This window comes from Schistocerca cancellata, chromosome 10 (assembly GCF_023864275.1).
Source record: "Schistocerca cancellata isolate TAMUIC-IGC-003103 chromosome 10, iqSchCanc2.1, whole genome shotgun sequence".
Lineage (NCBI taxonomy): Eukaryota > Metazoa > Arthropoda > Insecta > Orthoptera > Acrididae > Schistocerca > Schistocerca cancellata.
In genome coordinates, this window is record NC_064635.1 from 39142908 (window position 1) to 39157785 (window position 14878).

General features: G+C 39.8%; 1 protein-coding gene across 2 annotated transcripts in view; it reads right to left on the minus strand.

The window, feature by feature from the left end:
• LOC126106683 (uncharacterized) overlaps positions 1-13883 on the minus strand; it is a 182637-nt gene extending 168754 nt beyond the window's left edge. For both annotated transcript variants that reach the window (XM_049913051.1, XM_049913050.1), the window contains exons 1-2: positions 13661-13883; positions 6146-6208 (exon numbers count right to left, since the gene is read on the minus strand). In XM_049913051.1, coding sequence (XP_049769008.1) covers positions 6146-6208; positions 13661-13663 — 66 coding nt within the window. In that variant the 5' untranslated portion in view covers positions 13664-13883. The remainder of the gene's footprint in view (positions 1-6145; positions 6209-13660) is intronic.
• Between the last annotated feature and the right edge of the window lie 995 nt (positions 13884-14878).

The following is a 14878-nucleotide window of genomic DNA, read 5'->3' on the forward strand; positions in this document are numbered from 1 at the left end:
CGGCGGCGTTTGCTTCGAGTTGTCAGTGCTAACGGACAACCAACACTGTGCGAGATAACTGCAGAAATTAGTGTGGAAAATACGACGAACGCATCAGTTAGGACAGCGGGGCGAAATTTGGCGTTAATGGGCTGTGACAGCAGGCTACCGACACGAGTGTCTTAAGGGGCTCCGGAACGCCCCATACTTGCAATGTTAAAATAACGCTTATAAATTACATCTTTCCTCACAAAGTATTTGAGGTAGGAAGTTGAACTTTTTACAGATTATTTATTGGAATATGGGCTACAACCTAACACAGGGATTTTACAAAATTTTAGTTCAGTTATTAAAGATGATTTTTTTTCAATTGTAATTAAAATTCACAACATCTTTTTGCATTTTTTTATTTATATATTCAAAAATATACAGTTTTTTGGAAAAAGGCTGTGTTAAATTATGAAGAAGGTACTGTGTAACATTTACTGAAAGTTTGAAACAAATATGTTTGGAAGATCCTTAGAAGACATGTAATTAGTATGAGAAAATAAAAGTTTTGGGAATCGAGCGACAAAGATTGGATTAACTTTTTAGTGCATTCCAGGTCCATAGGATGGATTATCTTCATCCTCTGCAAACTCCTCCTCCAGCTTCCTCTTGTTCCTCCTCCTGTTTACTCTTGCTTGTATTTCTAGACTCTTTACAGCCCTGTCTGCAGCCCGAAGGCGTTCCTTGTCTAAAGCAAGCATCGCTCGTACCATGTTAGAACCTATCTTCATTCCCATATTTCTAATTACCTTGCACCTTACAATGTTGCCATCATTGAAAGTCGCAACAGCATCATACACACCAAAGTGAAGTGTTTCTATTCCAACAAATACGGTCTTGCGGATTCTCGACCATATTTACACTTTCATTGGGGTTAGGAGTTTTTCCGTGAATACACTTTTTCAACAGTTGAGGTGCTGCTAAGTCTCTGAAAATAGGTTTTATCACCTCAGACTGTGCTTATGAGTGTACACTTCACCAGTTAGCAATCCTTTGTTATATTTACACCAACTGTCTTGTTCTTTGGGCCACAAGCTATGTTGGGAATTTTCATCGGTTGAAGAAGTATGAAAAAAAAAAGAGCCCAAACAGCCTTCTTCATTTCGTCGACACTTTGTGTATTTCTAATAACTTTACTTTTACTGATTATTATACTTCAACAAAACAGAGACTCAAGAAACAGAATTAATTACGAATATTTTCGAGATAACGACGGAGTAAATAAACATGAAACAATCGACAATCACACCAGCGATATATATTGAACCATCACAGGTTAGCCACAACACATACTCTATCTCACATCACTAAAATGTACCTGATGAACACGGACGTTAATAATAACACCATTTGACAGCAGTTTAACAGCGCCACAGTGGGTCACGCCCATGTAGAACACATTTCAAAAAAAAAATTAAAAACAGTTGTAGTCTTCGGAATTGAATGAATTATATATCTATTAAAAGGTAATAGTCTGCAGATTCAGAAAACGCAAAAAAGTAAAAATCGAACTTTTCATGATTTTGAGCCTTTCCGGAGCCCCTTAACCTAACAGCAGGGCATCGCCTGCGGCACCTCTCCTGGGCTCGTGACCATATCGGTTGGATCCTAGACGACTGGGAAACCGTGGCGTGGACATATGAGTCCCAATTCCAAATTTGTAAGAGCTGACGGTTGGATTAGAGAGTGCCACACAGACCACACGAAGCCATGGACCCAAGTTGTCAACAAGGCGCTGTGCAAGCTGGTGGCGGTTCTCCATGATGTTGTAGGCTGTGTTTACAGAGATTCGACCGATTATCGAATGGGAATGGTTACTGTCGGCCACTTGGGGAACAACTGCAACCATTCGTGTACTTCATGTTCCAAAACAACGATGGACTGTTTATGGACGACAATGCGCTATGTCGTCAGCCCACAACGGTTCGCGATTGGTTTGAAGAAAATTTGGGACAGTTCGAGCGAATGGTTTGGTCACCAGATCGTCCGGCATGAATCGGACAGAACGTTTATGGGGCATAATCGAGAGGCCAGTCCCTGCACCGGTATCACTTTTCAGTCATGGGCAGCTATAGAGGCAGCATGGCTCAATATTTCTACAGGGGTCTTCAAACGGCTTGTTGAGTGAATGACACGTCGAGTTGCTCGAAGAGGTCAGATACGATATTAGGAGGTATCCCGTAACGTTTTTCACCTCAGTGTATAGCTCCCATAAATAAATAAATTCTAGAGGTTAACACTATAAAAAAGCTGAAAAGAACAGGCAAAATTCAAATAGCTCTGACATTTTCATGTTTCTGAAATATTTCTCAGTTATGAAGTTATGAATTCATGTCTGGTTTGTTGCTACGAACTGCAAAATGACAAAAGAATGTAGCGGTGAAGACATAAGAAAAGAGGTGAAAACGTTCTCTAAACAACGCTCCAATGAAGCACAATAAGGGCAAAAAAGGTCACAAGCTGACTGGCCAGAGAATGTGCAAAATGCAGTCTTGTTGACTTCAAGTCTTAAGTAAGGTACTGAAAAGTGACAGTCACTTCAAAGGTATTACAACTTCTAGACTTAAAATAATAGTATTTACTTGCACGTCCGGGTGGACGGATATTGAGGACGATACACAGCCATACAAAATTAATTCGAAATAAAATCCCTCAAAGCAAATACGCTCTCAGCTGTGTTAGGTACAAGTGTAATATCCAATACCGCGCGGGGTAGCCGTGCGGTCTATGGCGCCTTGCACAGTTCGCACGGCTGCTTCCGTCGGAGTTTCGAATCCTCCCTCGGGCAAGGGGGCGTGTGTTGTCTTTAGCGTAAGTTAGCTTAAGTTAGATTAAGTAGTGTGTAAGCTTAGGGACCGATGACCTCAGCGGTTTGGTGCCATAGGACTTACCACAAATTTCAAAATTTTTACTATCCGCTGGTGACAAACGAAAATTTGCGTCATACCGGAACTCGGACCCGAATTTTCCACGAGTGGTCGCCTTAACCATTATGCTATCCGTGCACGCCTCCCGCACTGACCGTAAGTTCTATATGTAAGAGCGTCAACATCACTACACCCTAGTCTCCTACATTTATCACGAAATGCTTGCAGGGTTTACTCTGTATTCCCGCATCAGTCAGAAATGTGACATATGGACATGGTGAAGTTTGGGTCGGTCTGAGGCATGTGCGCGGGTAGCCTAATGGTTAAGGTGACCGCTCGCGGTAAGCGGGAAATCCGCCTTTGCGTCCCGGTCCGACACTAATTTTCACGTGTCACCAACAGGTAGCTCATCCGCCCATAATACAGCTGAGACCAGGTTATTCGAATTCAGCGATTATTTCGATTTAAAATAATAACACAGAAAACTAGTCAAAATTATATCACGTTATCACAAAAGAAAGATTTGCAAAGACTGAAGTCGGCCGAAAGGTGCCGAAACAAATTTTGGTAACAAAAAGTCTGAAGGTGGCTGGCAATTTATTTTTCTCCTTTCTGGTGGTGGAGTATTTATTGCTGTCAGAGGTAGTTTGCCTTGTGGCGAAATTGTTCGTGTGAAATAGTATGGGTAGAGGTGGTACCTGACAATCGGACTAAACTATTAATTGGCTCGTTTTACCGACCCCTCACTCAGAAGGTATAGTTGATGAACAGTTCAAAGAAAGCTGAGCTCATTTCAAATAAGTACCCCGCTCATACAATTATAGTTGGAGGTGACTTTAATCTACCCTCGATATGCTGGAAAAATTATACATTTGAAGCCGGCGGCAGGCATAAAACGTCATCCGAAATTGTACTGAATGCTTTCTCAGAAAATTATGTCGAACCGTAAATGCTTGCGAAAGCATACTTGACCTTTTAGCAACAAATAATCCTGGACAAATAGTGAGTAATGTGACGAATACAGGGATTCGCGACCAAAAGGCAGTTGCTGCTAGGCTGAATACCGTAACACCTACAACCATCAAAAAGAAACCCAAAGTATATTTATTTAAAAAAGCTGATAAAAATGCTCTTAACACCTTTTTAAGAGACTGTCTTCACTTCTTCTGACCTGATCATGTAAGTGTAGAAGTGTTGTGGAGTGTTTTCAAAGAGATAGTATCGATAGCAATTGAGGGATATATACTACATTAATTAATAAGTGATGGTACTGATCCCCCTTGGTACACAAAACGGGTCAGATCGTTGTTTCAGAAGCAACGAAAAAAGCATGCCAAATTTAAAAGAATGCAAAATCCCCAAGATTGGCAAAGTTTTACAGAAGTTCGAAATACGGCGCGTTCTTCAATGCGAGATGCTTTTAATAACTTCCGCAACGAAATTTTGTCTCGAAATCTGGCAGAAAACCCAAACAGATTTTGGTCATACATAAATCACACCAGCGGCAAGATGCAATCAATACCTTCACTGTGCGATAACAACGGTGAAGTCACTGATGGCAGTGCCACTAAAGCAGAGTTATTAATCACGGTTTTCCGAAACTCCTTCACCAAAGAAGACGAAGTAAATATTCCTGAATTCCAATCAAGAGCAACTGCCAAGAAGAGAAACATAGAAATAGATATCCTCGGAGTAACGAAGCAGCTTAAATCACTTAATAAAGGCAAGGCCTCCGGTCCAGATTGTATACCAGTCAGGTTCCTCTCAGAGTATGCTGATAAAATAGCTCCATATTTAGCAATCATATAAAACCACTCGCTCACAGAAAGATCCGTACCTAAAGACTGGAAAATTGCTCAAGTCACACCAATACCCATAAAGGCAAGTAGGAGTAATCCGATGAATTACAGGCCTATTTCACTATCGTCGATTTGCAGTAGGGTTTTGGAACATATACTGTATTCGAACATTATGAAGTACCTCGAAGAAAACGATTTATTGACACGTAGTCAGCACGGTCTCAGAAGATAGCGTTCTTGTGATACACAACCAGCTCTTTATACTCATGAAGTAATAAGTGCTATCGACAGGGGATGTCAAATTGATACCATATTTTTATATTTCCAGAAGGCTTTCGACACCGTTCCTCACAAGCGTCTTCTACCCAAACTGCTTGCCTACGGAGTATCGCCTCAGTTGTGTGACTGGATTCGTGATTTCCTGTCAGAAAGGTCACAGTTAATAATAACAGACGGAAAGTCATCGTGTAAAACAGAATTAATTTCCGGCGTTCCCCAAGGAAGTGTTATAGGCCCTCTATTGTTTCTGATCTATACTAACGACATAGGAGACAATCTGAGTAGCCGTCCTAGATTTTTTGCAGATGATGCCGTCATTTACCGTCTTGTAAAGTCATCAGATGATCAAAACGACTTGCAAAATGATTTAGGTAAGATATCTGTATGGCGCGAAAAGTGGCAATTGACCCTGAATAAAGAAAAGTGTGAAGTTATTCACATGAGTACTAAAAGGAATCAGCTAAATTTCGATTACGTGATAAGTCACACAAATCTGAAGCCTGTAAATTCAACTAAATACTTAGGGATTACAATTATATATAACTTAAATTGGAACGATCACATAGATAATATTGTGTGTAGAGCAAACCAAACACTGCGATTCATTGGCAGAACACTTAGAAGTTGCAACAGGTCTACTAAAGAGAATGCTTACACCACGCTTGTCCGCCCTATTCTGGAGTATTGCTGTTCGGTGTGGGATCCGCATCAGGTGGAACTGCGGAAAAAGTACAAAGAAGGGCAGCTCGTTTTGTATTATCGCGAAGTAGGGGAGATCGTGTCACGAACGTGATACGTGAATTGGAGTGGCAATCATTAAAACAAAGGCGTTTTTCGTTGCGACGGGATCTTCTCATGAAATTTCAATCACCAGTTTTCTCTTCTGATTGCGAAAACATTCTGTTGGTACCCACCTACATAGGGAGAAATGATCATCACGATAAAATAAGAGAAATGAGGGCTCGCACAGAAAAATTTAAGTGCTCGTTTTTCCCGCGTGCCCTCCGAGAGTGTAACGGTAGAGAGACAGCTCGAAGCTGGTTCCTCTGCCAGGCACTTTATTGTGAATAGCAGAGTAATCACGTAGATGTAGATGGATACGAGTCGTTTTTTAATTACTTTTGAAATGTTCTCCACATACTAAACATAATTGCTGATATTAATATTACTTACTGGCCCTTGTCCGATTGTAGTCCCACCACAGGCAGAACTTGTTTGTTGGTTTGGGGGCCTTTCCTGGAATAAAAAATATTTGAAGACGTAGTACAAAGAACAAACGGTGAACAAAGCATACAAAACAAAAAATCGGTAAAATGTTCTAGGTGTTTGGGTAGGGGAATTCTAGACTGTATTTGAAATAAAATTTTGCTTATTTGACGAAAGCTTTAACAAATTTATAATTCTTGGTTGGAAGTTGACAATTAAGCTAGTGCTAATTGTTCTATACATGCTTAGACCCAATCGGTAGGGAACTTAAGTTTTTAGTTATTTTCTATTTTTATTCCTAGAACCTAGATTATTTTTAGAAGCTATGTTTAGATACTGGACAGGAAAATGGCAATATTTCAGAGATTCATATCAAACTAAAAGGACTATTTTGTTAGCTACACATTCTGTAAACTATGTATTTTTTTATTTGTTTTATCCAGTAAATTATTTTTAGTGCACTGTTTAGTACATATGACATAGGACAGGTCAGTGATAATTTAATCTACATTACTATATAAAGGCAAGTTGTAGTTCTTGACCGATTTATTTCTTATTTTTACAAGATACTCTAATAAGCTTTCAGACAGACATAGATTACATTTTTAATTACATATCATCAATAAATATATATGTAATGTATAAAGGGGAAACACTGTTATCAAAAATATCGAAAAGCCATTGACCGATTTATTTCAAATTTTTTGCATGATGCTCTAATAAATATTCAGACAAAAATTGGTTCTATATATATATATATATTGTTACCAAAAATCTAGAAAATTTCTTGACCGTTTTACATGATATTCCACTGACATTCAGAAGATCATAGGCTATGTATTTTTTTAAAAATAAGAATGTACAGATTTTCTGTCAAACCTGACAAAAAAAGAAATGCTGTGTCATGACATTTTCACAGTCATTTTTAACAGATAACAGTGCTTTACACCATTAGACAGATTGTGTCTTCCACATATATTCTTACTCCTTATATATAATTTTAAACAAAAATTGGACAGTCAACTGTGTGCTGTTTTGTTGCCTCCATTGCAGATAGTTTTAAGAGGAAAAAGGAATGTTATATTCATTGCTAATCAACTTATGATTAGAATGCAACTCTACTATTAAATCTAGGTGATTCGAAACTTTGCTAGTTTAATCATCCTCGGATTAAAACTACAAGAAATAATCTTACTGAAGCTACTATCCTCACAGATCCAGCAGCTGGACGTGTCTCTTCTGTACCTGTTATATTAATGATCTCAATAGATCTACCTATTCATTTTAACTGAATTTCCCAGTTGAGATTTTCGTTTGTAACAACAGTAAATGAGGCTCAATGTCAGAGAGAGAGAGAGAGAGAGAGAGAGAGAGAGAGAGAGTGAGAGAGAGAGAAGATGAAAGTGGAGGGGGAGGGGGAAGAATCGACAGAGAGAGTAGACAAGAGGAGATGGACAGTTTGTGGGTTGAGGAATAGATGAACAAAGATTGGGGGAGGAGGAGATGGGGTGAGAGGGGAAGGAGGTGATGAACAAAGATAGTGGACAAGAGGAGGAGATGGAATGGAGAGGGGTAGGGGGAGACTGACACAGAGTTGGCAGAAGAAGATCATGATGTACACACAGTGGTTATTTAGTGAGACTACATCATCAGTATAATCAAAGTAAATAATAATATAAATAGGGGTAAAGAAGACACTCACCAAAAACCAGAAGTGTTGAGCTTACAGCAGGACACACACAAAGAAGGGAGAGAAAACTTGCTAGCTTTCAGAATACATCCTGTCTTGAGCTAGAGCATACAGCCATACCCATAACCCCTCTCTCTCCACCCTGCCACCCTCACCCATACACCCTCTGTTTCCCGGCCAAACAATGCCAGGAGTGCAGTTTAGCAGATGGACTGGGATAGGGTTTCCATTGTCAGGTGGGGTGGGTACAGGGAGAGAGAGGTGGGAGGCACTAGAAGGGGTTGGGGTGAATAGCAAGCAGCTCAGATGGATGCAGAGAGTTTTCTGTCAAGGAATGTGGGAGGGACAGGTGGCAGAGACATGGGCTAGGCATTTGATTTAGGTTGTCAGTGTCAGTCGAGAGCGGTGCAGAATGATGGTGATGTGGAAGTGTGTGTGTGTGTGTGTGTGTGTGTGTGTGTGTGTGTGTGTGTGTGTAGGTTTGTATGTGTGTATGTACTCTATGTTGAGGTAGAATGTATTCCAAAAGCTAGCAATTTCGTCCTTTTTTGTGTGTGCTGTTGACAAATGAATGTTTCAAATTTTCAGTAAGTGACCTCCTTTAGTCCTAAAGTGTTTACATTCTACCACAACGTTCCGACCATAAATAATAATGTAACATGTCATAGCTAATAAACAACATAATTAACAATATTCGATAAATCAGGTTCAGTTGTAATGATGTTCCAAAAATTAAGAGACAATAGAAGCAGTCGTCAAACAAAAGCTATTTCAGATTACTGTAAATATATTCAATGTCAGTACATATTTTAAGTAAAACATATCATTATATAACACCAATAAAATATATTTCTCTTTTGCATTAATTTGTTCTTGTACCTGCAAATTGCTGTTAACATTGTAAAAAGCCAAGGTCAACACATCTCATCACTATGTAGCATTAAACGTCTTTCTTTTCATGAACCAACGTCATTGTCATCACTGGCATCGGCTCTCTGGAGTTTGTCTAATTGAGCTTTTATTTTTTTAGAGTGTGTTTATACGCTAACTTCATTATTTAGTGCTATTCTGCTTTTTTGCGATTATGTTTCTGTGGCACTTTATAGCCATTATTGGCTGTATGGCCCTTGTAACCCAAAGCCAAAATAAAGACAAAAAAAAAAAAAAAGACAAAGGGTGTAGAAGTTGACTAGCAACTGAATTATCCATTTACAAAAGCTGGACCTTGTTGAAGCAGGAAATTTTCTATCAAGAATGCAGCATATTAGGTTGCAGGTTTTTGCTTTTTCTAAAATGGAAATAGCGTCTAGTAAGTACTTCCCATAATAGCAGAAGTTTCCTATCTTTAATTACACTTAGTTATATAGCCATTAGGAGTGGTTCTTTATAGCAGCATACTATTGGAGTGTATGTTTTAGTTTGCTTATATCCGTGATAATTCTACCCAATGATGGGAGTCTTCAAAACGTGGTCTCTGAATGAACGATTCTCCCTAGTTTAACAGTGTTGAATCTCACTGTAGTCTACAGAGTTTTCCTTCTGAAATGCCACAGTCAGTCTCATCTCTTCGGCTTTGTGTGTGTATAAAGACCGTTTTCCATCTTCCCTATCGCTGCTAGTTTCCACAGAATAACAGAACTCTCTTTGTGGTAAACACTTCCTAACAAATTATACCGAGAAACAATCAGTATAGTGTTGTTTTTATAATGTACACAAATTCTATGGTGTAAAAGGTGACAGAACAGCTCAGTATTAAGAACGGCATATATTTAAGAGCAAATGCTCCAAACAGGAAATAGCTACCCTCCTTGTTGACAGAGGTTTCAGTTGTGAATAGCAAAACCTCTTAAAATCAAACCAAGGTGGAGCAATATGGTACAAATATTATGTGCTTTTCATTCCGTTTGTATCTAGGCTGGATAAGAGAAGAGAAGGATAACGAGACACCAACTCTAGAAAACGACTGATATTGAGACACGTTTTAAAATTAAAAAAAAAAAAGCCGTATATAAATAGCTCGAGAGTCTGCTAGAGAAGAAATGGGAAAGATGGGCACATATTTCTGAAGTCTAACCACTTGGTCAAGAAGCAAAAATGTGTAGCTTCCTCCTGGATAGCAGACAGTACCTGTGGGAGATGATTGCAGGTGCTTAAGCTACCTACCCAACACACCCATACACAGCAGCTTACTCACTACATGCCCAAGAGCGCTTTCGTAGATGTATATTGTGTAATGAAAACTATAGTGCGATGTATATTGTGCAATGAAAACTATAGTGACAGATTGAGCTGAAATGAAGTCTTACGTCTTGGTTAGGCTGACAAGTGGTAACCTGATTTTAAACTGCCAAAGTCAACAACCAATGCGATATAGTAAGAACAGAACTAATTTACTCTGAAAAATCAAATTTACATGTTCATCTTAAAGTGACTCCTCTTCATACACGATGACTACTAAAGTCCATCTTTGGTTTGGCGATATGTAAGAATTTGCCCTGAGAAGACCAATTTCTTGTTTTCCTAATGTATTGCAATTAGTGAAACGACGTCGAAGGGACCGACAGTATACGGTTGTTATAGCCGACAGTCGTACCACCCGGGTTTTTGCATAGTTTTTTGATAAAAATTTTGTATTTGTAAATCTTAGGCTGCCATACAGTTAACACTTCAGAAAGTTTTTGAAATGAACATAAACAGTCGCGACCGCAAAAAACCCTTATTTTGTGGAGAGGGAGTGAAGATAAAATGCCAGTAAAATGTATGAAACTTGTAATAAGGGAAGACAGAAGTAGCAAGAATGTAAGTTGTTCAAGAATGTCGAATACGCTCTTGGATAATGAATGAGATAAAATGCTGGCCACGTTTAAAACGTGTTGCGGGTACTGTGCAGTACAATGGTCATGAGTGTCACAACTTCGTAACAGTTACTGTATTACAAAAATTAATCAACAATAGCAAAATGAATAGTATTCTACACAAAAATTACATGAAGGCCTACAGTTTGTTTCTCTGTGAAATGTTGTACGAATGTGATACTGTACCTAACTCACTGAAAATATCCAACACACACAACCATAAAGCATCAATAACGAGTACACCATTGCTCCACTTCCGTGCTTTCAAACAATAGCTCAGATTGGAATTTAATTTTCTAGTTTTCTACAATCACGCAAAGGCATTGACATTTAGTCTTCCAACCAGTTGCTTTAACTTTAAAATGTAATACAATAATACAATGTAATACAATAAGCTACTTGAACGCTTTTTTCGTTCAAAATGTGCTTGCGCATTTTGCATTCGTTCTAACGCCTGATTTGAAACCTCAATCTGCAGCAAAAAAAGAGTGTTTCATTAATGTTAGTAATTCCCAAATACGTAACAAGAAAAAAATGAGCATTATCCATATCCACACTTTCGATACTAATATTGTAAATGCAGAAGTAAGTGTCTGTTACGCTTTCGCGAATATAGCGCTGAGCCGATTTCGATGAAATTTGGTATGAAGATAGCTCGAACGCTGGGGAAGAACATAGGCGGCCTTAGAAAGTGTTTAGTTCGAGATATTTGTTAATTTGAAGCAAATAAAGTGGAATATGGAACAATAATTACTCTTTGTAAAAACTACTTACTCTGACTTTTGAACTTTGTCATATTTACGAATTTGCGTTTATTGTTTGACACGTTATGTACAAGACGATTCAACATAATGAGTAAAACAGTAATACAACCCCCAACGTCTGTACTCCATACCTCCATTCTAATTTCAGACACAAGCCCTTCGCATTTTAGTCGCTGAGCGTCTCGCGTCCCTTATAGCCTCTGGCACATCTGAAGACTCACACCTATGTTCATTAAGTGATGTAGGACAGAGAGACGTTGTGGCCTTACATGTAGCAAGTGTGAGGCCTCTAGCGAGGCTGCATTTGATTACGTGGAAGCGTAGCTGCGTATAACAGGCAGAATCGTGGGGGTATCTGACGTTATTGCCCATACAGACGTACAATTTGCGCTGCACCCAAATTATTTTCTTTCTTCCTCAGTTTAACTCTATTCAATAATTTTAGGACGTTCATACTTTAGTACCGCTACCATCACTCATCGTAAGAAAAGTACTGATAATAGGCAACAAATCGTGGTCTTTTTGTTAGCTTTGCCCCGTCCTTGGAAGTATTCTCAACCGGGCCGGATTCTATGCGCTTTGGACTGATCGCGCGCGCGCGTGTGTGTGTGTGTGTGTGTGTGTGTGTGTGTATGTGGTCATCATTTTATCATCAACAAAAGTAAAACGAGGATCATAGAATGTAGTCGAATTAAGTCGGGTGGTGCTGAGGGAATTAGATTAGGAAATGAGACACTTAAAGTAGTAAAGGAGTTTTGCTATTTGGGGAGCAAAATAACTGATGATGGTCGAAGTAGACAGGATATAAAATGTAGACTGGCAATGGCAAGGAAAGCGATTCTGAAGAAGAGAAATTTGTTAACATCGAGTATAGGTTTAAGTGTCAGGAAGTTGTTTCTGAAAGTATTTGTAAGGACTGTAGCCACGTATGGAAGTGAAACATGGACGATAAATAGTTTGGACAAGAAGAGAATAGAAGCTTTCAAAATGTGGTGCTACAGAAGAATGCTGAAGATTAGATGGGTAGATCAGATAACTAATGAGGAGATATTGAATAGAACAGGGGAGAAGAGGAATTTGTGGCACAACTTGACAAGAAGAAGGGATCGGTTGGTAGGGCATGTTCTGAGGCATCGAGGGATGACAAATTTAGCATTCGAGGGCAGCGTGGAGGGTAGATATCGTAGAGGGAGACCAAGAGTTAAATACACTAAGCAGATTCAGAAGAATAATGCTGAAGATTAGATGGGTAGATCACGTAACTAATGAGGAGATATTGATTAGAACAGGGGAGAAGAGGAATTTGTGGCACAACTTGACAAGAAGAAGGGATCGGTTGGTAGGGCATGTTCTGAAGCATCGAGGGATGACAAATTTAGCATTCGAGGGCAGCGTGGAGGGTAGGTATTGTAGAGGGAGACCGAGAGATAAATACACTAAGCAGATTCAGAAGAATGTATTTGTGGCACAACTTGACAAGAAGAAGAGATCGGTTGGTAGGGCATGTTCTGAGGCATCAAGGGATCACAAATTTAGCATTCGAGGGCAGCGTGGAGGGTTGATATCGTAGAGGGAGAGACCAAGAGATGAATACACTAAGCAGATTCAGAAGAATGTAGGTTGCAGTAGGTACTGGGAGATGAAGAGGATTGCACAGGATAGAGTAGCATGGAGAGCTGCAACAAGCCAGTCTCAGGACTGAAGACCGCAACAACAACAACAACGCGCAAATCGCCGAATTAGCATTAAAAAATGAATTACTTGCAGCAAGTAGCCGAAAACTTTTATGCCTCCACAACAATAACAACGCGCAAATCGCTGAATTAACATTAAAAAAATGAATTACTTGCAGCAAGTAGCCGAAAACTTTTATGCCTCCTTGGCAATAAAGCCATACGAACAATTCGTTTCATTTTACTGACAAGCGAATGCAGCTGCGAGAAACAGCTAGTAGCAGGTACTTCTCTCCGAAAATGGAATGAAGAGTACGCCGTTTGGTAAGATAACTTGCAATTAGCGACATCGATTTTTTAAATATACAGTTTATATACAATTTAGGCGGTAGCGTTAGATTTCGCTGTTATAGCCAATACGGTATTATATACATCATGTACTACGCAAAAGTTAGTTGTTAAGCCAAAAATACTATAGTTGTTGTTACGATAAAACTAACCATTTCCAGCGTGAATGGATGCGTTCAGGTTATGTCCTTCCAAATGTGAGTTCTCTTTCACAAAAACAAGCCAGAACTGGATCACAGTTCCGCCTCCAGGCGCACGATGGGCAGTTCTTATTTTCTGTTTATTTTAGTTGTCTTCACTATGTTCAGTGCTTCACAATTTTGACAGCGACGACCAATGAGGCAGCGACGATAGAAGTAGGCCGTTGCGTCTGGCTGCGGCGGGACTGCGCGTCGACGTCTGATGCTGATTGGGCGTCCATATCCGCAGCGACGCCACGCATCTCAGACGTAGTGCAGCCGGCGGCCACAAGGGGGCAGGCGTTTCCAGCCGGCGCCGCTGTAGAGAGCCGATTTACCAACCGTAGGGACGTTTCCCTACGCGTAGGGACTCTTGGCTCCTTCTTCCAAAATGCAGGGGCGTAGGAACGGATTCACAATCCCTCTGTAAAACTCGGGGAAGACATATATATATATATATATATATATATATATATATATATATATATATATATCATCATCATCATTTAAGACTGATTATGCCTTTCAGCGTTCAGTCTGGAGCATAGCCCCCCTTATAGAGTTCCTCCATGATCCCCTATTCAGTGCTAACATTGGTGCCTCTTCTGATGTTAAACCTATTACTTCAAAATCATTCTTAACCGAATCCAGGTACCTTCTCCTCGGTCTGCCCCGACTCCTCCTACCCTCTACTGCTGAATCCATCAGTCTCTTGGGTAACCTTGCTTCTCTCATGCGTGTAACATGACCCCACCATCTAAGCCTGTTCGCCCTGATTGCTACATCTATAGAATTCATTCCCAGTTTTTCTTTGATTTCCTCATTGTGGACACCCTCCTGCCATTGCTCCCATCTACTAGTACCTGCAATCATCCTAGCTACTTTCATATCCGTAACCTCAACCTTGTTGATAAGGTAACCTGAATCCACCCAGCTTTCGCTCCCATACAACAAAGTTGGTCGAAAGATTGAACGGTGCACAGATAACTTAGTCTTGGTACTGACTTCCTTCTTGCAGAAGAGAGTAGATCGTAGCTGAGCGCTCACTGCATTAGCTTTGCTACACCTCGCTTCCAGTTCTTTCACTATGTTGCCATCCTGTGAGAATATGCATCCTAAGTACTTGAAACCGTCCACCTGTTCCAACTTTGTTCCTCCTATTTGGCACTCAATCCGTTTATATTTCTTTCC